The following is a 25192-nucleotide window of genomic DNA, read 5'->3' as shown; positions in this document are numbered from 1 at the left end:
TACAGTCAGTTGCCAGATTTCAGTGAGGCTACTTTAACCCTTTTGAACAGTTCCCTTGATGTTTCAAAGTCCCTGTCTTGTGACTGTTGAATTCCTATAGCACTTCACAATCATCACATATACCATAGCCAGCACTGCTGTCATCCTCTTTTACCACTTCACCAAATCTTTACCAAACATTAGACTACTGTTCTGTCCCTCTCTTCTATAACATTAGACTACTGTTCTGTCCCTCTCTTCTATAACATTAGACTACTGTTCTGTCCCTCTCTTCTATAACATTAGACTACTGTTCTGGTCCTCTCTTCTATAACATTAGACTACTGTTCTGTCCCTCTCTTCTATAACATTAGACTACTGTTCTGGTCCTCTCTTCTATAACATTAGACTACTGTTCTGTCCCTCTCTTCTATAACATTAGACTACTGTTCTGTCCCTCTCTTCTATAACATTAGACTACTGTTCTGTCCCTCTCTTCTATAACATTAGACTACTGTTCTGTCCCTCCCTTCTATAACATTAGACTACTGTTCTGTCCCTCTCTTCTATAACATTAGACTACTGTTCTGTCCCTCTCTTCTATAACATTAGACTACTGTTCTGTCCCTCTCTTCTATAACATTATACTACTGTTCTGTCCCTCTCTTCTATAACATTATACTACTGTTCTGTCCCTCTCTTCTATAACATTAGACTACTGTTCAGGTCCTCTCTTCTATAACATTAGACTACTGTTCTGTCCCTCCCTTCTATAACATTAGACTACTGTTCTGTCCCTCCCTTCTATAACATTAGACTACTGTTCTGTCCCTCCCTTCTATAACATTAGACTACTGTTCTGTCCCTCTCTTCTATAACATTAGACTACTGTTCTGTCCCTCTCTTCTATAACATTAGACTACTGTTCTGTCCCTCTCTTCTATAACATTATACTACTGTTCTGTCCCTCTCTTCTATAACATTATACCACTGTTCTGTCCCTCTCTTCTATAACATTATACCACTGTTCTGTCCCTCTCTTCTATAACATTAGACTACTGTTCTGGTCCTCCCTTCTATAACATTAGACTACTGCTCTGTCCCTCCCTTCTATAACATTAGACTACTGTTCTGTCCCTCCCTTCTATAACATTAGACTACTGTTCAGGTCCTCTCTTCTATAACATTAGACTACTGTTCTGTCCCTCTCTTCTATAACATTAGACTACTGTTCTGTCCCTCTCTTCTATAACATTAGACTACTGTTCTGTCCCTCTCTTCTATAACATTAGACTACTGTTCTGTCCCTCTCTTCTATAACATTATACTACTGTTCTGTCCCTCTCTTCTATAACATTAAACCACTGTTCTGTCCCTCTCTTCTATAACATTATACCACTGTTCTGTCCCTCTCTTTTATAACATTAGACTACTGTTCTGTCCCTCTCTTCTATAACATTAGACTACTGTTCTGTCCCTCTCTTCTATAACATTATACTACTGTTCTGTCCCTCTCTTCTATAACATTATACCACTGTTCTGTCCCTCTCTTCTATAACATTATACCACTGTTCTGTCCCTCTCTTCTATAACATTAGACTACTGTTCTGGTCCTCCCTTCTATAACATTAGACTACTGTTCTGTCCCTCTCTTCTATAACATTAGACTACTGTTCTGGACCTCTCTTCTATAACATTAGACTACTGTTCTGTCCCTCTCTTCTATAACATTAGACTACCTTTCTGGTCCTCCCTTCTATAACATTAGACTACTGCTCTGTCCCTCTCTTCTATAACATTAGACTACTGCTCTGTACCTCCCTTCTATAACATTAGACTACTGTTCTGTCCCTCCCTTCTATAACATTAGACTACTGTTCTGTCCCTCCCTTCTATAACATTAGACTACTGTTCTGTCCCTCTCTTCTATAACATTAGACTACTGTTCTGTCCCTCTCTTCTATAACATTATACTACTGTTCTGTCCCTCTCTTCTATAACATTAGACTACTGTTCAGGTCCTCTCTTCTATAACATTAGACTACTGTTCTGTCCCTCCCTTCTATAACATTAGACTACTGTTCTGTCCCTCCCTTCTATAACATTAGACTACTGTTCTGTCCCTCCCTTCTATAACATTAGACTACTGTTCTGTCCCTCTCTTCTATAACATTAGACTACTGTTCTGTCCCTCTCTTCTATAACATTAGACTACTGTTCTGTCCCTCTCTTCTATAACATTATACTACTGTTCTGTCCCTCTCTTCTATAACATTATACCACTGTTCTGTCCCTCTCTTCTATAACATTATACCACTGTTCTGTCCCTCTCTTCTATAACATTAGACTACTGTTCTGGTCCTCCCTTCTATAACATTAGACTACTGCTCTGTCCCTCCCTTCTATAACATTAGACTACTGTTCTGTCCCTCCCTTCTATAACATTAGACTACTGTTCAGGTCCTCTCTTCTATAACATTAGACTACTGTTCTGTCCCTCTCTTCTATAACATTAGACTACTGTTCTGTCCCTCTCTTCTATAACATTAGACTACTGTTCTGTCCCTCTCTTCTATAACATTAGACTACTGTTCTGTCCCTCTCTTCTATAACATTATACTACTGTTCTGTCCCTCTCTTCTATAACATTAAACCACTGTTCTGTCCCTCTCTTCTATAACATTATACCACTGTTCTGTCCCTCTCTTTTATAACATTAGACTACTGTTCTGTCCCTCTCTTCTATAACATTAGACTACTGTTCTGTCCCTCTCTTCTATAACATTATACTACTGTTCTGTCCCTCTCTTCTATAACATTATACCACTGTTCTGTCCCTCTCTTCTATAACATTATACCACTGTTCTGTCCCTCTCTTTTATAACATTAGACTACTGTTCTGTCCCTCTCTTCTATAACATTAGACTACTGTTCTGTCCCTCTCTTCTATAACATTATACTACTGTTCTGTCCCTCTCTTCTATAACATTATACCACTGTTCTGTCCCTCTCTTTTATAACATTATACCACTGTTCTGTCCCTCTCTTCTATAACATTAGACTACTGTTCTGTCCCTCTCTTCTATAACATTAGACTACTGTTCTGTCCCTCTCTTCTATAACATTAGACTACTGTTCTGGTCCTCCCTTCTATAACATTAGACTACTGTTCTGTCCCTCTCTTCTATAACATTAGACTACTGTTCTGTCGCTCCCTTCTATAACATTAGACTACTGTTCTGTCCCTCTCTTCTATAACATTAGACTACTGTTCTGGACCTCTCTTCTATAACATTAGACTACTGTTCTGTCCCTCTCTTCTATAACATTAGACTACCTTTCTGGTCCTCCCTTCTATAACATTAGACTACTGCTCTGTCCCTCTCTTCTATAACATTAGACTACTGCTCTGTCCCTCCCTTCTATAACATTAGACTACTGCTCTGTCCCTCCCTTCTATAACATTAGACTACTGTTCTGTCCCTCCCTTCTATAACATTAGACTACTGTTCTGTCCCTCCCTTCTATAACATTAGACTACTGTTCTGTCCCTCCCTTCTATAACATTAGACTACTGTTCAGGTCCTCTCTTCTATAACATTAGACTACTGTTCTGTCCCTCTCTTCTATAACATTAGACTACTGTTCTGTCCCTCTCTTCTATAACATTAGACTACTGTTCTGTCCCTCTCTTCTATAACATTAGACTACTGTTCTGTCCCTCTCTTCTATAACATCAGACTACTGTTCTGTCCCTCTCTTCTATAACATTAGACTACTGTTCTGTCTCTCTCTTCTATAACATTAGACTACTGTTCTGTCCCTCTCTTCTATAACATTAGACTACTGTTCTGTCCCTCTCTTCTATAACATTAGACTACTGTTCTGTCCCTCCCTTCTATAACATTAGACTACTGTTCTGGTCCTCTCTTCTATAACATTAGACTACTGTTCTGTCCCTCCCTTCTATAACATTAGACTACTGTTCTGTCCCTCTCTTCTATAACATTAGACTACTGTTCTGTCCCTCTCTTCTATAACATTAGACTACTGTTCTGTCCCTCTCTTCTATAACATTAGACTACTGTTCTATCCCTCTCTTCTATAACATTAGACTACTGTTCTGTCTCTCTCTTCTATAACATTATACTACTGTTCTGTCCCTCTCTTCTATAACATTATACCACTGTTCTGTCCCTCTCTTCTATAACATTATACCACTGTTCTGTCCCTCTCTTCTATAACATTAGACTACTGTTCTGTCCCTCTCTTCTATAACATTAGACTACTGTTCTGTCCCTCTCTTCTATAACATTATACTACTGTTCTGTCCCTCTCTTCTATAACATTATACCACTGTTCTGTCCCTCTCTTCTATAACATTATACCACTGTTCTGTCCCTCTCTTCTATAACATTAGACTACTGTTCTGTCCCTCTCTTCTATAACATTAGACTACTGTTCTGTCCCTCTATTAGAGGGCCAAGGGACAAGCAAGACAGACACCGAGACAGAGAGTAGTGGAGAAATGAATGCCTCGTATGCACTCAACAGTCCAATCTCAGACTGGCTCTATAATGAATGACATGATGATGTTGTACACACTCAATACTCGAAGAGACACTCAATTTGGTGTACGTTACACATATAGCAATATATAATGGCAGCTCATTTTGAGTAATTGGGCCTAGGCTAAGTTAACTGTGACAGCCACAATTAGAGGTGGGCCTTCCCTGGTTTAACGTCAGATCCGCAGGACTACAATACGTTTGACCAATCGAGGGTTGTTGTGCATATGGGTACATAATACCGCGTTGGACTCAAATGGAGTGAATGTGTACAGAGCAAAAGAAAGAGTAATGGGAGGGGTAGAGAGAGACAGAAGACGGAGACCCCTCTAGGCAGCTGCGGTTGTAACCCCAGCTGAAAAGGAGAAAATCCGCCTCCTAGATGCGCCGTTAGCAACAATAGCGATCTACAGAGCTAAACACAATCTGCAAACAAAAGCAACACAAAGTCTAGGCCAATAGAAAATGTGCTGCCCTTGCGTTCGCACACAAGCTAACATTCACACCAACGCCTACGCGGTCACACACACTTAACTGTACCTTTTTGACGTCTCTGACCAGGTGGTGTAGGGTGTTGGATGGTCCATGCCTCTGGCAAAACAAACACAAGCACAGTTCAGTCCGTGAGTCACGCCCCAACCTGCAGCAAGTTGCAGAGCTTCGACAAATGGTTCATTTGAATCAAGTGCCACACTGTAGGTACAGTATTATGCTGTTGTTCATAATGAACACGTATGAAGGATGTTATATTGTCTTATGTAGCTGCTATAAAGGCTTTAAGAATGCATACCTTACAGAGGAACACCAGGAGGGAGTATAATAGTTTAGAACAGCTTTTGTTATACAAATACCAGGGGTTATAGCAGTTGTTACAACAATGTTATGACTGATTGATACATTCCATATGACATTGAGTCAGTGAGAGGTCAGAGTTCAGAACTGTCAGCCATGGTGGAGCTGTAGTGAAGTACCGTGTTGTAGAGCTCCTCCAGTCTGGAGAGGGTGAGGAAGCGATGCATGCTCACTCCGTTCTCGATCAGCAGCTTGACGAAGTCCACTCTGTCCAGCACCAGGGCATCCAGCATAGACTGCTCCAGAGAACCCACCTACCATACAAACAGGGAAGGCACAGTCAGTCAACTCAGGCTTAACCATCAAGAAACAGCATATGGATGGATACGGCATAGATTTCACACTTTCACATGGACAGGGCTGTCTGTAGTCTATACTGTAAACAAGGGAGTGAGAAGTATAAGGCTGGGTCGTACAGGCCACTGCTGTCCGTAGATGAAGATCTGGCTGCGGGCAATGTCCACTCGGTTCCAGGCCAGGGCCAGGCTGAGCTGGTCAGGAGCCGATGCGTTGGCTCCTAGGAGGAAGAACAGAAGGGAGAATAAACCATGTTCGAGAGCATCAATTTTGCTCAGTCGATCAACAAATAATAACGAATAGTTATTTGGGGTGCATGGTAATTTGTAGATCATTCCGTCAGCAGACGCCGACTGCAATCTCAAATGACTTCTCCTGCTAGAGGTGGAAGGTTGTATTTACTTTTTTCTCTGTGGGTGGGCAGAGCATCACTGTTTAGCAAGCAACAAAGGAGATTGCTGTATTTGCGCTGTTCTTCTTAAAGGAAAGCCCAAGGCAGTTGTTCTTGGCCTCCGACACCTACCTCTTGCTTTCTTTTTGAGAAAGGATATTTGTCATGCTGTTGGTGGTGTGATAAATTGTTTTGTGAAAAGCACTTTAACCGGTAGTTTGAAAACTCAAATGCTGAAGGGAGGCAAGTTTGAGGCTACACACCTTTTATGATGACTGACGGTTCTACTCAGCAGAGATATTTCACAGGCTTAATAATGGGAGCTTTTACCGAGCTTGGTAACGAGATGCAGAGTAGTGTAATTTGAGTTTAATAGAGAAGTCGGTATTAAAACGGACTGCTCGCGTTTATCACTGGTTTTAAATAACACTTTACTCTCCGCAGCTCTGTAGTCCCTGGAGTTTATGGACCTTTTCCCGCATCAAATACCCTCTATCTTTCTTTCTTTCTCTCTCTCACTCTCTTTTTCTCTGTCTCTCTTTGTCTCTCTCTCTCGATCTCTCCCTACTTCGTTCAGTGTGTCAGTCTCTCACGCACAATCTTTCTCTCACTCTACCTCTATCTCTCTGAAAACACACAGCTTGCATAATAAAGTCTGTACTCTATACTGGCCATGCTTGTGACAGTCCATCATGCCAGATACAGAGATCAATCACAGAAATAGAGAGCGAGATGGACAGAGAGATACGAATAGGAGGAGATGAGATGCAAAAAATAATAAGTGTGAGGGAGAAGGGCGCATAGAGAGGGTAAACATGCTAGAAACACGCATCTCCTAGACATGCTGCTAAACATGAATTATGAAGGCCCTCAGATACAGCGTTCCACTAAGAAGGAACTCAGAGTGAGTCAATCACCTGGTATAGATTTGAAAACAGGCCCAAAGGATCTGCTCCAAAGGCCTCGGAAACAGCAGCGTTGGATCCTATGCTCCTGATCAACACCATGCACTAAACAAGTCAAAACTATGGATTACGAGAGGGATGGAGGAGGGATGGAGCAATGAAACGGGAGGAGGAGAGGGAGAGTCTTAACTGTGCTAGAGCTGAACAGATTGGCTCAATTGGAGGCTTGTGATTTATAACCTTCTGAAGCCCACTGTCTGACTTAAGGAGCCTCTTTAAATATTAACTATGTGTCAATTACCTTTTAGCAGAGCAGTGAGAATGGCCAGGTCAATGTCCTGGTGTCCCTCAGACCCCATCCGAAAAACGGTTATCTGAAACATACGGAGAGAGAAAAGAAAGAAAGAAAAAGAAAGAGAGAGAGGGAGACATTTCAATAATCTCTATGTGATCTGCACATCATTAATCACTGGGAATTTCTTTCTTTCTTGCATTGTGAATAAATAAATGAATTAAATGTTTTTACTGACAGAGATGATTAACACCATGAGTAAACCAGTCACATCATAGCTCAGTGCTTTTGATACATGTGATTAGAAGCAGCTGTAAAGAGCTGCTGTCTGAAGCTCCGAGCAGAGTAAACTGCAATATACAGTATAATATATTCTCCCTAGTTGACACACTTCGGAAACGGAAACTGTGAAGTAGCTCGTGTGCAGTGTGGTCCCAGTAGAAAAGAAGGGAAGAGATAGAATGGAGAGAGAGAGAGACTGAGGGAGAGAGAGAGAAGGGGAGAGAGCGAAGGAGAGAGAGAGAGAGAGCGAGAGGGAGAGAGAGAGAGAGCGAAGGGGAGAGAGAGCGAAGGAAAGAGAGAGAGATATCTAGAGTGGCTGGAGACCCTTCGATGGAGTATGGTACAGTAAGCAAGAGATAAAAAGAAGGAAGGGGTACAGAGCGAAACAGAGGGAGAGAGGGGGTAAGATAGCGGGAAGGATGAAGGAAGGGAAAGCAGGGGGAGGGTAAAAAAGAGGGAATGCGGCAGTTCTCCCAGATTTTGTCGCATGACAGCATGTGTGTGAAGGGCACCTTGCAGCTCTACGTATGAGCTGCGTGTTCGGAACGCTGGAGCGTGCTGAGGATCCCAGCCACAGGGTCATGAATCTATTCCTGTAATCCCTCCATCCTCCTCCCTCCTCCCGCCATCACATCTCCAAACCCATCTTCCCTTCTAAATGGCTAAATTTGGTGGCGCACCTTGATTTCAGCTGTCTTTAACTCCTGCCTCCCCTCAGGCTACGAATCAATAGAGTAGCTCTCTCCTTCTCTCTCTTTCCCTTTTTCTAAAAGCCCTTTGTACGTTTGCTTGTTCATTATTTTTCCGCTACTGAGAGATGACACACATTGCCCCCTTGGAATGGGGTCCTGCAGAGAGAGAACTGAGCGTATGTATGTGTAAGAGTTACCTCCAGTACTGTGTGTCTCTATGAGCATGTGAATGAGCATTCCTGACTGTGTTTAACGTGTGAACAATGAAAGTAACAAAGTGTGTTGTCATACGCACATCCTTAAAAACATAGGCGCTGGGCTAATAAAGAATACTTGCGAAGAACAGGAAGACTCTCATACTGTTTATTCTCCCAATTCATTGCTTTATTGACACGGTGTTGATCCGAACCGGCTCTTCATCAAGTCAAACAGAATGAGTGCTCATCTCCCAAAATATACACATTTCACCTCACATGATGAATAATGTAAGTATCTGCATACGTACACTACCGTTCAAAAGTTTGGGGTCACTTAGAAACGTCCTTGTTTTCCCATGAAAACATACGTGAAATGAGTTGCAAAATGAATAGGAAATATAGTCAAGACGTTGACAAGGTTATAAATAATGATTTTTAATTGAAATAATAATTGTGTCCTTCAAACTTGGCTTTTGTCAAAGAATCCTCCATTTGCAGCAACTACAGCCTTGCAGACCTTTGACATTCTAGTTGTCAATTTGTTGAGGTAATCTGAAGAGATTTCACCACATGATTCCTGAAGCACCTCCCACAAGTTGGATTGGCTTGATGGGCACTTCTTATGTACCATACGGTCAAGCTGCTCCCACAACAGCTCAATAGAGTTGAGATCCGGTGACTGTGCTGGCCCTCCATTAGAGACAGAATACCAGCTGACTGCTTCTTCCCTAAATAGTTATTGCATAGTTTGGAGCTGTGCTTTGGGTCATTGTCCTGTTGTACGAGGAAATTGCCTCCAATTAAACGCCGTCCACAGGGTATTGCATGGCGTTGCAAAACGGAGTGATAGCCTTCCTTCTTCAAGATCCCTTTTACCCTGTACAAATCTCCCACCTTACCACCACCAAAGCACCCCCAGACCATCACATTGCCTCCACCATGCTTGACAGATGGCGTCAAGCATCTTTTCATTCTTTTGCGTCTCACAAATGTTCTTTGTGATCCAAACACCTCAAACTTAGATTAGTCTCTGTCCATAACACTTTTTTACAATCTTCCCCTGTCCAGTGTCTGTGTTCTTTTGCCCATCTTAATCTTTTCTTTGTATTGGCCATTCTGAGATATGGCTTTTTCTTTGCAACTCTGCCAAGAAGGCCAGCATCCTGGAGTCGCCTCTTCACTGTTGACGTTGAGACTGGTGTTTTGCGGGTACTATTCAATGAAGCTGCCAGTTGAGGACTTGTGAGGCATCTGTTTCTCAAACTAGACACTCTAATGTACTTGTCCTCTTGCTCTGTTGTGCACCGGGGACTCCCACTCCTCTTTCTATTCTGGTTAGAAGCATTTTGCGCTGTTCTGTGAAGGGAGTAGTAGTACACAGCGTTCTACGAGATCTTCAGTTTCTTGGCAATTTCTCCCATGGAATTGCCTTCATTTCTCAGAACAAGAATAGACTGACAAGTTTCAGAAGAAAGGTCTTTGATTCTGGCCATTTTGAGCCTGTAATCAAACCCACAAATGCTGATGCTCCAGAAACTCAACTAGTCTAAAGAAAGCCAGTTTTCAGCTGTGCTAACATAATTGCAAAAGGGTTTTCTAATGATCAATTAGCCATTTAAAATGATAAACTTAGATTAGCTAATGCAACGTGTCATTGAAACACAGGAGTGATGGTTGCTGTACGCCTGTCACGCCCTGACCATAGAGAGCTTTTTTATTCTCTATTTTGGTTAGGTCGGGGTGTGACTGGGGGGGTGTTTCTATCTAGGTGTTTTATTTCTATGTTGGCCTGGTATGGTTCCCAATCAGAGGCAGCTGTTTATCGTTGTCTCTGATTGGGGATCATATTTCCCCACTTTTGTGGGATCTTGTTTTGAGTTAGTGCATGTAGCACCTCTGATGTCACGGTTCATTGTTTGTTTCTTTTTGTTTGGAAGTTTTGCTTGAATAAATATGTGGAACTTTAATCATGCTGCACCTTGGTCCGTCTCTCCACACGATCATGACAACGCCTATGTAGATATTCCATTAAGAATCAGCCGTTTCCAGCTACAATTGTCATTTACAACATTAACAATGTCTACACTGTATGTCTGATCAATTTGATGTTATTTTAATGGACAAAAAAAATAGTTTTTCTTTCAAAAACAAGGAAACGTCTAAGTGACCCCAAACTTTTGAACGGTAGTGTATATGAGGATGATATAAACATAACTGTGAGAGAGTGCGTGGTGTGTGTGTGTTCTTCATGCTGTTAATCATTTACAATAGTTTATGCAATATTTATAAAGCATTTATTTATCAAGCATATTTGCACACCTTGTAGGGTGATATGCATATGCTAAAGAGAACGCCCGGCAACATTCTCTAGTGGGTGCTGATATGCTGAAAGGCAATTCAAACGTATCTAGATTAGAATCCATCTTCCCCTTGTGCCCTAAACAATAGCCTACACTATTGTCCCCAGATGGTACTAGTTGGTCGGAAATTGGTCCCCAGATGGGACTTCCTGTTGATGCCAAATAAGGAGTTTCCTCTTGTGTCCCGACATTGTTCACCTTCCCAGTCCCCACAATGTCATCTACCCTTATTTCAATCAATCAATTACATTTGAAGGGGTGTATTTCTTATAGATTTTTTAGTGATTTTTTGGGATGTTTTCATCTTGTCTAGGTTGTCAGGAAAGTGGTGTCCCCAGAATGTGGTGTGAGAACAGGTGTCCCCAGTAGGTGATATAAATGCATGTGTGTGTGTGTGTGTGTGTGTGTGTGTGTGTGTGTGTGTGTGTGTGTGTGTGTGTAAGAGTAATTGAAAGGCCTCCCTCCAGGTGAAATTGGAGAGTAAATGGGATGTGATGGTTTCGATCCATCTTCATTGCCTGTTTGAGGACAGGGTAATTATTGTGTGTGTTCACGTGGGTGTGCATGTTGTCTGTATGTGTGTGTGTGTGTGTGTGTGTGTGTGTGTGTGTGTGTGTGTATGTATGTATGTATGTATGTATGTATGTATGTATGTATGTATGCATGCGCGTGCGTGCGTGTGTGTGTGTGTCTGTATGTGTGCGTGCGCGTGCGTGCGTGAGATAGAGAAGGCCAGTGTGGTCAGGGATAGATTACTTAAGTGAGGGTTACATGACCTGGTGTGTGTTCCTGTAGTGGCTTTAGGACTGTCTGTGTGTGTGACCATAATGCCACACACTTAGTGCACAAATCACACCGGTACACTTGAACTAAAACAGCCCTAATCCTCACTTGAACTACACAGGCGGGAACTCACTGACAAGAACACACAGATGAGTAAATGTGTGTGTGTGCATGAATGCATGCGTGTTAGAGTGTGAACCCACCACAGGAGGTTGGTGGCACCTTAATTAGGGAGGACGGGTTCTTGTCAATGGCTGGAGCGGAATGGTATCAAATTCCATTTGCTCCGTTCCGGCCAATATTGAGCCGTCCTCCCCTCAGCGTCCTCCTGTGGAACCCACCAGATCACTGCTTCCTATATGTGAATGACAGTAACAATGACTGATAGAACAGGGATGAGTATTATGTGCAGCTTAATCTGCGTGGCCTCCACCTCGTCAACTTCTCTTTTCCTTTCCTCTTCCTCCTACTGCTACCGATCCTCCTCCTTCTCCACCCACCATAGCCCCAAGGTGACCCTATGCGGAGCCATGTGTTAGCGAGGGAGCACCATGTTAATCAATGGTAGGTGTATTTCGTTTTTTGTCCTTATGCAGGGGTAAGAAATACTCCCCTCCTCTTCTCAATTTGTATCCAACAGGGAAATGTTTTCTTGAGTGCTTACTGTTGGTATAACATGTCTATATTTAGTAGTGATGCATAGGTGCTTTGGTTTCACACATGCCTCCATATATGTTTTTCTCTTGCACACAGATATGCTGTAGCTTCTAATACCGATTGGTCTACAGTCTGTGTGAAGGGAATATCTCATTCTGTAGATGACTGACACTTTCATGCCTATTGATTGACACGTGTCACTCGGCAATGATTGATGACATGCCATCGACATCCGCCCGTCACACCATCACACGTCGAGGAGAGGGCAGAGGAGAGAAGAGACATACTAGTCACTAGTGGGAAGCACCACTTTTAAGTGAGAATGGATGCTGTTTGATCATGTTGCTTGTCAGTGGTGGAAAAAGTACCCCATTGTCATAATTCAGTAAAAGTATAGATACCGTAATAGAAAGTTACTCAAGTAAAAAGTGAAAGTCAACCAGTAAAATATTACTCGAGTAAAAGTCTAAAAGTATTTGGTTTTAAATATACTTAAGTATCAAAAGTAGAAGTAAAAGTATAAATAATTTCAAATTCCTTACATTAAACAAAGCAGCAAAGCACCATTTTCTTGTTTTTAAAATTGACGGCTAGCCAGGGGCACACTCCTCTGTGGAGCCATGTGCTAGGGAGGGAGCACCATATTGCCACAACTAGTGTTAGTCAATGGTAGGTGTATAATTTGATCACAAGGAGGTTATTTTTTTGTCATTTTGCAGGGGTAAGAAATAAACCCATCTTCTTCTACATTTGTATCTTACAGGGAAAAGTTTGCTTGAGTGCTTACTGTTGGTATAACATGTCTATCTATAAATACACTCCTACATATTTATATGGACAGTGAAGCAAAAACTTTTAATTTGGATCTATACTCCAGCATTGTTCTATCTGTAGCCAAATATATTGACACCATTTCACTTTTCTTAACTTCTTTGGGATAGGGGGCAGTATTTTCACGGCCTGATAAAAAACATACCTGATTTAATCTGGTTACTGCTCCTGCCCAGAAACTAGAATATGCATATAATTAGTAGATTTGGATAGAAAACACTCTAAAGTTTCTAAAACTGTTTGAATGGTGTCTGTGAGTATAACAGAACTAATATGGCAGGCCAAAACCTGAGAAGATTCCATGCAGGAAGTGCCATGTCTGACAATTTGTTGTCCTTCTGTTGCATCTCTATCAACATTACAGCATCTGTACTGTAAGGTGACACTTTCTAAGGCTTCCGTTGGCTCTCTAAAGCTGCCAGAAAGTGGAATGGGGTGTCTGCTGTCTCTGGGCAAAGTATAGGAGCAGAGTTTGTAAGTGGTCAGCCTGGGGACAGTGAGACTGGAGATGCGCGTTCACGAGACTTCTCCATTACATTTTGACTTAAATCGGATTGAAAATCTATGGCAAGACTTGAAAATGGCTGTCTAGCAATGATCAACAACCAACTTGACGGAGCTTTTAAAAATAATATTGTGCAAATATTGTACAATCCAGGTTTGCAAAGTTCCTAGAGACTTGCCCAGAAAGAATGACAGCTGTAATCGCTGCCAAAGGTGATTCTAACATGTATCGATTCAGGGGTGTGAATACTTAAGGAAATTAGACATTTCTGTATTTCATTCTCAATACATTTAAAAAAATGTCTAATACTTTTCACTTTGCCATTATGGTGTATTGTGTGTAGTTGGGTGGGAATGATATATTTTTTCATACATTTTGAATTCAAGCTGTAACACAAGAAAATGTGGAATGCATAAAACGTAGTCAAAAGTTTAGTGTTCATTACACATTCCTTACACATGGCCCGCTATGGAGATGGCTACTAATAGGAATCTTCATCGAAACGCTGACTACACGAAAGAGCACCGCACCTGCTGTGTGAAACCGTGCAGATTCGAATGTCAAGGTGACATATAGGCTACAAGTCCAAAGGATTCTCAGTCATATTCCATCATCCAAACACATTAGTCCCACGTCATCAGAAATCTTACAGCATTGCCTTGGTCTAAACTTTATCTAGCTTTATCTACTCAACACCACACTACCGTGCTTGGCATTAGCATTAGCCTGCATTAGCCTCAGCCAAACTAGACCAAGGTGGCAGCACAAACCGACCAATCTTCCTCAGTATGATCCATCCCATAGAGGACGTACTGTACTGTAGTAAAGTACTGGTAGATAGTGGTGGCAGTAGTTGAGGAAGAGATTTACTCTTATGCCTATCAGATATTCTTGGCTCCACAGCTGCTCTGGAGACTCCACTCGACTGGGTGTTCTGGAGTTCCATCTGCTTGAGCGTGGAAACGTCATAGAGCTCAGATCAATCCACTTACACACCCAACATCTGTGATGGGCATCTCTCTCTCTACCACTCTCATCTCTCTCTCTGTCCATATAAGGGGGAAGAAAACATGGAAGAACAAAAATGGGATGCACAATGAAAAGGAGAAACAACAACACCAACACAAATCATCACATTAAAAGGCACATTTATGGCACATGACAAAGGAACAAAGGAGAGACAAAATGAACGCACAAAAACAAAATTGACGCAAAAACATTCAACAAAGTGTATATATTGTTTAATTTCAATAGATATACAATTACAAAACAATACGTAGGGAGAGGAGGGACCCTTGCAATATATGCGGTTCAGTTGCTCGTAGTAAAAGTATGTGCAACCATGAATACCATGTCAACAATTACAGCTAACATATGTCAATATGCTTGGAAAGTGGAGACAAATGTAAACATTAATGGAGACACCTTTTGCTTGCAAAGTGTAGTGTAGTACCAACTGTAAATGGGTGAATTGCTACACCCCACAGCTAGCCAAGTTAGTTAGCTAGCTAGCTAAAATCGTTTGCAGTTATTTAACTGCACTGTTTTGCTAGCTCCCATAATGTTATTGTGTAAAAAAACATGTCCCCGATTTGACTTGGTGTCTCCAGTTGTGTTCATATTTGAACGATTATGATGAAATCCACTTTCCAAGCGTATTGTGCAACTGAGTTTTGAATGTGTGTATTATAAACAAAGTGTGTACTTTAAAACCTTTATATAACAGAGTGTGCATTTGCTTATTGAGGCCATTTTCCATGCAAATTACATTATGATTGTGCTTGTGTAACCAACTGTTAAATTAGAATATTGTAAAGCAAAGGCATGTGTTTGTTTGGTGCATGCAGGCTAATGGAGGCTCAGGTGTTTAATGAGTACAGACAGTGAGTGGTATTTTCATCTCAGGCACAGTATGTACGACGATAATATCTCATGGTTTGGAATGGACACAGCAGTGTGTGTTTTTGTGTGTGTGTGTGTGTGTGTGTGACTAATGCCGTCTGTCTGGAACTCAAAACTCACTGATTGCCATGTGATTACCTTCATTATCCACTTACCATAGTGCTTGTTTCGTGCCCTGTGAAATGTGACTTTGTGCCAGGCATAGTGCAGTGATAATATGTATCATTGTGTTTGTAGTGGGACAGTGTACTACACATTGAGGATGATCACTGTAATAAGCATGCAGCTTCTCTCTGCAAGAAACACTGATCTGAAGAGACCTTGTCACCACCTGAGCTAGGGAAGGTTAATTAGGGAAGGTTAATTATGTGAGTGACAGTTCACTAAACACAGCTTGTGGGGTATGTTTCAAATGGATATGACAGATGGACAGGAGAGAGAGCAGCCTAAAGCCAAACCAGTTGGTCCTGGACGACATCAGAGAGCCTTTACATCCACAGCCCTGTCACAGCCCCAATCCCCTATGGCAGAAATTCCACTAGCCTATTAGACGGCAAGGTGGAGCTGCTATAATATCGCTGAAACCTATCACATCCTCTCAGTTCTCCACTAGGGTCTAGGTGGTAAGGGCTAAAGGGGTTGTTTCTGGACAGGGCCACAATCTCATTATTCCCAAATCTTCTCTTTTTTATCTTTACATTGACGCCAAGGTTTTTTCTCCCTAATCCCCATCACACTGGTGCTTGAGACTTTGTACAGTTGATCAGGGCTCTCCAACCCTGTTCCTGGAGAGCTACCGTCCTGTAGGTTTTCACTCCTACTGTAATCTAGCACACCTGATTCTATTAATTAGCTGGTTGATAAGCTGAATCAGGTTAGTTACAACTGGGGTTGGAGAGAAACCTACAGGTGGGTAGTTCTCCAGAAACAGGGTTGTAAAGCCCTACAGTAGAGGCATGGGGAGTTGGGGTAGGAGATGTTTCCAAGGTGACAAGTGAGCGAGCCTGAACACTCACCAGCTCCTTCTTCTTCATGCATTCCATGAGGATGATGAAGAGGTGCTGGGCCTGGGTCCGGCTGTACGTGAAGGTCTTCTGGATGGTCACCAGCAACTGGTCCCTCAGAGACTCATTTATGATCCTGGTAAAAATGAGGGAAAAGGAGAAAGAGGAGAGGGAAAGAGGGAAGAAGAGCAGAAGGGAGAAAGGAGAGATGAGGAATTGTGGCAGATAAGGGTAAAAGAGACCTGGACGAGAAACTTACATTTAAGTTGAAGTCTTAAAGGCACACTTCAGGATTTTGGCAATGATGCCCTTTATCTACTTACCCAGAGTCAGATGAACTCGTGGATATCATTTTTATGTTTCTGGGTCCAGTATGAAGGACGTTATAGGTAACTACAGCCATTGCGCTAACGCTAGTTAGCATTGGCTTGCAACACTACCTCTAACTTCCTTCATACTGGACAAAGACATAAAATTGGTATCCACGAGTTCATCTGACTCTGGGTAAGTAGATAAAGGGCCTCATTGCCAAATTATCCATTTAACGTTTATCCTAAGCATTAGGACTGTATTTGGGACACACTACTAACGCACCTTAATGCACCCGCAATACTGTAGCAAATCTGTGTATGTGATATGTGACACGTACCCTCCCTCCTCGGAGTACTTGTGTCCAAATGCCAGGATGTCCGAAGCACGCCCGCTCCCATCACACACCACCACGGGCACAGGTGGAGTGTCCCTTAGGTACTCTAACACGATGGAGATCACATTAGGACCCCCCTCCACTATCAGAGCCACCACTGGCACTCCCTGACCAATACCTACAGAGAGAGAAAGGGGAGAAGGGGGGAGGGAGCAAAAGAGAAAGAGAGAGAGGGATAGTGGTGAAAGAATGAAGGCAAACGGGACAAGAAAGAAATCAGAAAACAGAGAAAAAAAGGTGTAAACAAAAAACACTCATTAAATCCCACAGGAGTAACCTGACAGACAGCCATGAGGGAGGTGTGACTGACAAAACTTCAGTGGGGGCCGTGTTGCGTGCCACGATTCAACAAGTGCCCCAACATCTCACCTCTCAACTAAAATAGAAATGCTGCTTATAGACGAATTTGTGCCACAAATGCGGCAAGCAGCATTCAGAGAGTGTTTCCTATTTCTATGGGTGTTTCTGAGCATCTAGCGGAAGCACAGAGCCGCACTTGAGCCGCATAGAAGCCCTGGAGCGAGTGCCCTCCTGCTGCACAGCGGGACGGCCTCAAACTGGATAATCAGAAGCTATTAAAGGGATATTTTGGGATTTTGGCAATGAAGTCCTAACTAGTGTTAGTGCTAGCTTAGCACAAAGACAGTCTCCTGAGCTAAGCTAGTTAGCATTGGTCCGAGAAACTACCTCTATCTTCCTTCATTCTGGACGCAGAGACATCCAGAAGTTCATCTGACTCCGGGGAAGTAGATAAAGGGTTTCATTGCAAAAATCCTGAACTATCCCTTTAAGACTCATTAGAGGTAATTAACAGGTGGGTTCTGGAGCTTACACAGGCTGGGAGAACGGGCTTGGAAAGAGAAATGATGCACATAAGCCCTACAGTACCAAACCCCCACAAGGACGCCCAGTTCTCTCTGAGCTTCTCTCTCTCTCTCTGTCACTCTCTCTCTCTCTCTCTCTGTCTCTCATTTAGCTGCCACCAGTCAGTTTTTTCACTCAAATTCAAAAGCCATGTCCCTGCTGGATCCTCCCTCCCATCCTTGCCTGCATAATTTCACTGTGGATAGGTGGGCCACTGACTCAGGGCCCGCTCACACATGTGCCATCATTGTGTCTTGCTCGCTACAGGCAAAGTTACATAAAGAGGGACCTATTTTAGGGCCTAGCATACTTAAGTTAAGAGCGTCACCACACTGTACATCAGGCGCAGGAGAACAAGTAGTCTCGTCTATTCATAAAGATTTGAATTGACTTCTTCTCTTACTCTTTACCTCTTCATGTGTCATGAGCAAGCGATGATGGCTACTGCGGTTTGAGGGTCACCACTCACACCTGAAGGGATTAAGCTCCAATTGACAAGACACCAGATGAGGGAGGGAGAGCGCAGCTGGGTCGTTGCTAATTGGCTAGAGAGAGAGCGAAAGAGCGATGCCTGCATACACCACAACACACCACACCACTCAAACTCTGGATGAAAGAGCAGGTACAGACTGCACTGTCTTATAGTATGTCTCCTACTAAAGCTAGTTCATATGTCTGAGGGTTAGAGCAAGGTGTTGGCAACAAGGTGCTGGGTGATGGGTTTCGATTCCCACATGGGCCACATCAACTGAATATTTGTTTAAGTGTCAATGCTAGCAGTTCTGCAAGTGGCTTTGGATAAAAGCGGTCTGATAAATTGCCATGCTATATTGTTATTATATGAATATCTATGGTCTCTCAGGTAGACATCAGTATTCCTTCTTAACTTACATCACAGAGCCATTGTACTGGTCTGGGTGTAGCTGGTGCAGAGGAGTCAGGCGCAGGACAGCAGAGATTAGTAACACAAGTAACTTTACTCAAATATTCCAATAACATGTCGTAATACCGAGCCCACAATAACTGACCGAACATACATAAAACAATCACGCACAAAAACCATGGGGAAAACAGAGGGTTAAATAATGAACATGTAATTGGGGAATTGAAACCAGGTGTATAAAACAAAGACAAAACAAATGGAAAATGAAAAGTGGATCGGCGATGGCTAGAAGGCCGGTGATGTCGACCGCCGAACGCCGCCCGAACAAGGAGAGGGACCGACTTCGACAGAAGTCGTAACAGCCATTTAGAAACAGATGAACAGTTAGCTTTGTGAACAGAGCTCTCCAAAATGGAAAGAATTGAAAATAATTTCTAAAAAGACAACTAATCTCTTATAGTTGTGTGGGGAGATGGAATCCATTTTTTGGAGGAGATTACTCTGGAGTCTATGGAATAGAACGTTGGGCTTTGCGAGACAAGTCATTCGTATTGTCAGCACAGACTGTGTCAGTACCTCTGATAACGTTTCCACAACAGCTAACAGTCATGTTGCTGAAATGAGATCAGGGCATTTACAAACCCAATGTCAAACAGATTCTTTAACAGATACCATGTTCACGACCATTTGGAGTTTTCTGTGTTAGATTAGCGGAGGCTTTACTTTTGCTAGGAGCTCGTAACTGGAGCAGATCAACCCTTTCTTTCTTTGAATGCTCTCGCTCCATCTCTCTTTCTATCTCCGCTGGTTGCTCCACACACCCAACCAACCCTCTGTCTCTACTTTATTCTCACACCCCCCTCACTCTTTCTCTGTCTCTTTCTCTCTACCTCTCCCTCTTTCACGTCCATGGCCCCTGCTCAAAAATATTAAGAGAAAGAAAGAGAGCGACAGCACGGAAGAGGGGAGGAGAGAAAAAGGGCAGTTAGCGCGAGCCTCACCATCCCCCAACATCTATCTTTAGCCTTGGAGGGAGGGAGGGAGGGGTTGTGAGGGGAACACATGTGACACGCTTAAAAGGACCTCATTATGGAGCCATTGACTCACACCCAGAGAAACATTAGCATCGCTGGAGGAGGTTTCTCTATGTGGGTCGTTTTCACACGCCTAGGCCTACCCTCATCATCCCGACTGCACTTGCTATCACCTATTTCTCCAGAGAGGACTGGCAAATTGGAGCCGTGAAAGTATTAAGATGTGAAATGTAGAGAAGAGAAGGTTGGAGATGGACATAAAGGTCCGGGTTCTAAAGAGCTGCTGCTCCATTTCCGTTAGTTATATCTCCGTCACGCTTTGACTTGTCTGTTCTTCTGTTCTCTTCTGGTTAAAATCCGTCCATTTCTATTTCAGCTGTGCTGCGTCATGGAAGGATTTGTGACCCAAAACGAGTCATGCTCACTGAGACCAAGAGAATTAAGTTAGGTTGTGGGACATTACCTTTTCAGAGGGATAGCATGGAAAGACAGGTGAGAGTGTCAAACGGAAACGGAACAGATTTGAACCTATGCCAGCACAGGTATGACTGTGTGCTGGAGGTGGCGGCACTAACCGCTAGACCACCGGATTGTGGGATATTGTTTATTTGAGAAGGTCCGGTCATACAAAATGTCCTTGGTGGGAAAGGGTGGATTTTGTCAAACCCCCAAATTGAATCAAATGTATTTTACTGTACAGTCGTGGCCAAAAGTTTTGAGAATGACACAAATATTCATTTTCACAAAGTCTGCTACCTCAGTTTGTATGATGGCAATTTGCATATACTCCAGAATGTTATGAAGCGTGATCAGATGAATTGCAATTAATTGCAAAGTCCCTCTTTGCCATGCAAATGAACTGAATCCCCAAAAAAACATTTCCACTGCATTTCAGCCCTGCCACAAAAGGACCAGCTGACATCATGTCAGTGATTCTCTCGTTAACACAGGTGTGAGTGTTGACGAGGACAAGGCTGGAGATCACTCTGTCATGCTGATTGAGTTCGAATAACAGACTGGAAGCTTCAAAGGGAGGGTGGTGCTTGGAATCATTGTTCTTCCTCTGTCTACCATGGTTACCTGCAAGGAAACACGTGCTGTCATCATTGCTTTGCACAAAAAGGGCTTCACAGGCAAGGATATTGCTGCCAGTAAGATTGCACATAAATCAACCATTTATTGGATCATTAAGAACTTCAAGGAGAGCGGCTCAATTGTTGTGAAGAAGGCTTCAGGGCGCCCAAGAAAGTCCAGTAAGCGCCAAGACCATCTCCTAAATTTGATTCAGCTGCAGGATCGGGGCCCCACCAGTACAGAGCTTGCTCAGGAATGGCAGCAGGCAGGTGTGAGTGCATCTGCATGCACAGTGAGGCGAAGACTTTTGGAAGCCACTTCTCTCCAGGAAAAATATCAGGAACAGACTGATATTCTGCAAAAGGAACAGGGATTTGACTGTTTAGGACTGGGGTAAAGTCATTTTCTTGGATGAATCCCCTTGCGGATTATTTGGGGCATCCAGAAAAAAGCTTGTCCGGAGAAGACAAGGTGAGAGCTACCATCAGTCCTGTGTCATGCCAACAGTAAAGCATCCTGAGACCATTCATGTGTGGGATTGCTTCTCAGCCAAGGGAGTGGGCTCACTCACAATTTTGCCTAAGAACACAGCCATGAATAAAGAATGGTACCAACACATCCTCCGAGAACAACTTCTCCCAACCTCCAGGAACAGTTTGGTGACGAACAATGCCTTTTCCAGCATGATGGAGCACCTTGCCATAAGGCAAAAGTGATAACTAAGTGGCTCGGGGAACAAAACATCAATATTTTGGGTCCATGGCCAGGAAACTCCCCAGACCTTAATCCCATTGAGAACTTGTGGTCAATCCTCAAGAGGTGGGTGGACAAACAAAAACCCACAAATTCTGACAAACTCCAAGCATTGATTATGCAAGAATGGACTGCCATCAGTCAGGATGTGGCCCAGAAATTAATTGACAGCATGCCAGGGTGGATTGCAGAGGTCTTGAAAAAGAAGGGTCAACAGTGCAAATATTGACTCTTTGCATCAACTTTATGTAATTGTCAATAAAAGCCTTTGACATTGATGAAATGCTTGTAATTATACTTCAGTGTTCCATAGTAACATCTACCAAAAATATCTAAAGACACTGAGGAAGTAGACTTTGTGAAAATTAATATTTGTGTCATTCTAAAAACTTTTTGCCACGACTGTATATGGCCATTTTACAACACCAGTTGTCACAAAGTGCAATACAGATATCCAGCCTAAAACCCTACCTAGCAACCCATGCAATCCCAAACTGTTCAACCTGTTCACACCCCTCTTGTTGGCAGAGAGACAATGTTGCCGTTTTAAAGCTATTTTCCTGCAATTCTAAACTCCTGCCATAGGGTGGAGAGAAAATCTAGAAGTTTTAAAGCTTATTTCCTGCAAAACACATTTTGCCATGTCTTATGTGTGTTCATATGAAACCGGAATGACTCAACAAAATAAATTGGGCCCCCCTGGGGTTGAGGCCCCAGTGTCCGTACTCTGGTATGATAACTACAAGATTTAGATAGCTGGTTAGCCTAACTTACCTATCTAGCTAACATGGGCTAGTAGTTGATCAACTGGACATTTCAGGTTATAAATAGCTCTCTAAGGTCTGTCAGTGAATGACATAAAAAGAGGAAAACTGCACATGCACTACAGAATTTCGAAATTGCAACTTGTGTATTCTATTGTTACAACTCTCAATAAATTGAAATCCCCTATACAAAAAACAACAACTTTATTTTCATTTTTTTTTTAAAGTCAGGACCCACGGTCTGTATTGAACCTGTTCTGGATCCGACAGAGTCCCGTCTGTTTACTATGTTCTACTGGGAAATGACACCTGTAACCCCCTGGTTTTGGTCAATGCACATGGTGACAGAGACAATCCTGATTCCGTGGATCACCTGTCCCTGGTATGATTCCCTTTCCCTGGCTTCCCTGCTGATTTCCCTGGAAGTCTCAGAGATGACAGTACTGACAGTGAGCCATCTCTCTCTCTCTTCACACCGTTAGCCATCTGCTTATAGCCACACCTCAGCCGCCGCTTTAACAGGCACTGCACTTCCACCATGACAGATGAAAGGTGATGGGTATTTCACTCACCTCTTCCTAACCCCGTGGTCTCAAATACAATGATCTACCTGGCCAGTGTGTATGTTTTTGTTCCAGCCCGGCATTAGCATACCACATTCAACTAATCAAGGAAGGTGTCTATTGAAGATCATGATTGGTTGATTAGTTGAATTGGTTGTGTTAGTGCTGAGTTAGAGCATACCTGCATATCCAGGCCCTCCAGGAATTGAGTTTGAGTCCACTGTCCTAACCACTCCAATCATCTCTTCATCTACGGCCCCTCTCTTCCAAAAACTCATTAATAGTCCTGTGGGTCCCAGGTGAGGTTAGGGCTTCATAGCATCTGATTAGAATCCAATTTCAGTAGGGGCCATTTCTCATCCTTTACATATTACTGTGAATAAAAATGGTGTGACTTTGAGGAACAGATAACCCCTCCCCCCCACACACACACACATACCTTAGTGCTGATGATGGAGTAAGTGAAGGGTACATGAAGAGAAAAGCACACAGCATGACAAATGTCTCTCCTCTCTCCATCCTCTTGTATATTCTCATCCTCCTATTCAGAAGAGTACTCTCAAAGTAATCACCTCGCCTCACTTTCCACTTCCTCTCTCATTCCCTTTCTCTCTCTCTGAGACTAGTGCATTATTGCAAACAACAGAGAACTGTGGCCATCATCAGAGACCGGAGAGTTGTGCTTCCATCTGCAGTCTCACTCTATTATCTGGCTGGTTATGTGGAGAGACGGGAGTCAGACGGGAGTCTGGTGTGAACAGAGACAGCACTGTTCTTCAAGGCTTCCTGTAGTAGTCTGGCCTTGGACACATAGGAACAAGGGTATGTGAGGATGAGTTGTTTAAAGGGGGACAATGGGAGATGACAAGTGCATAAATAAGGGATGATGAGTGGACTAGAGGACAGGGGGATGGATGACAATGGCTAGATGATCTAACGGCTATTCCTATGGTCATACGAATCAAATCAAATACATTTTTATTGGTTGCGTACAAATATGTTGCTGATGTTAACACAGCAGCGAAATGCTTATATTTCTAGATCCACATACAAAACCTAACAATACAAAACAATACACACAAATCCCCAAAATGTATATAATTGTGTGTATAGACAGTTGGGACAGCATATGAATAGAAACGGTGAGCACAGCAGTAGTTATATAGGATGAGCCTTGACTAGAATACAGTATATACATATGAAATGGATAAAACAGTATGTAAACATTATTAAGTGACCAGAGTACCGGGTGGTAGCTGGCTAGTAACAGTGACTAAGGTTCAGGGCAGGGTACTGAGCGGAGGCTGGCTAGTGGTGAGTGTTTAATCTGATGTTGTGGAGATAGAAGCTGTTTCTCAGTCTCTCGGGTCCCAGCTTTGATGCACCTGTACAATCTCCACCTTCTAGATGGTGGCGGGGTGAACAGGCCGTGACTCGGGTGGCTGAGGTCCTTGATGATATTTTTGGCCTTCCTGTGACACTGGGTGCTGTAGATGTCCTGGAGGGCAGGCAGTGTGCCACCGGTGATGCGTTGGGCTGATCGCATCACCCTCTGGAGAGCCCTGCAGTTGCAGACGGTGCACTTGCCATACCAGGCGGTGATACAACCCGACAGGATGCTCTCAATGGTGCATCTATAGAAGGGTCTTATGGGACAAGCCAAATTTCTTCAGCTTCCTTCACCACACTGTCTGTGTGAATGGGCTGTTTCTGGTTGTCAATGATGTGCACGCCAAGGAACTCCCTGTATGTTGTCTCGTCATTGTTGGTAATCAGGCCTACCACTGTTGTGTCATTAGCAAACTCGATGATTGAGTTGGAGACGTGAGTGGCCACTCAGTCATGTGTGAACAGGGAGGGGGCTGAGAACGCACCCTTGTGGGGTCCCCGTGTTGATGATCAGTGTGGCGGAGGTGTTGTTTCCTACCCTCACCACCTGGGGTCGGCCCGTTGGGAAGTCCAGGACCCAGCTGCACAGGGCGGGGTTCAGACCCAGGGCCTCGAGTGATGAGCACTATGGTGTTGAAGGCTGAGGGATCTCTCTTACCTAGCAT

At 43.1% G+C, this 25192-nt stretch overlaps 1 protein-coding gene across 2 annotated transcripts in view; it reads right to left on the bottom strand.

Moving 5' to 3' along the window:
- trpm3 (transient receptor potential cation channel, subfamily M, member 3) overlaps window positions 1-25192 on the bottom strand; it is a 242754-nt gene that overhangs the window by 76540 nt on the left and 141022 nt on the right. For both annotated transcript variants that reach the window (XM_029762368.1, XM_029762369.1), the window contains exons 7-12: window positions 17147-17321; window positions 16510-16633; window positions 7294-7366; window positions 5816-5916; window positions 5519-5653; window positions 5088-5138 (exon numbers count right to left, since the gene is read on the bottom strand). In XM_029762368.1, coding sequence (XP_029618228.1) covers window positions 5088-5138; window positions 5519-5653; window positions 5816-5916; window positions 7294-7366; window positions 16510-16633; window positions 17147-17321 — 659 coding nt within the window. The remainder of the gene's footprint in view (window positions 1-5087; window positions 5139-5518; window positions 5654-5815; window positions 5917-7293; window positions 7367-16509; window positions 16634-17146; window positions 17322-25192) is intronic.

This window comes from Salmo trutta, chromosome 9 (genome assembly GCF_901001165.1).
Source record: "Salmo trutta chromosome 9, fSalTru1.1, whole genome shotgun sequence".
Lineage (NCBI taxonomy): Eukaryota > Metazoa > Chordata > Actinopteri > Salmoniformes > Salmonidae > Salmo > Salmo trutta.
Note: the sequence above shows the minus strand (reverse complement) of the source record. Positions and strands in the feature narration are given on the sequence as shown.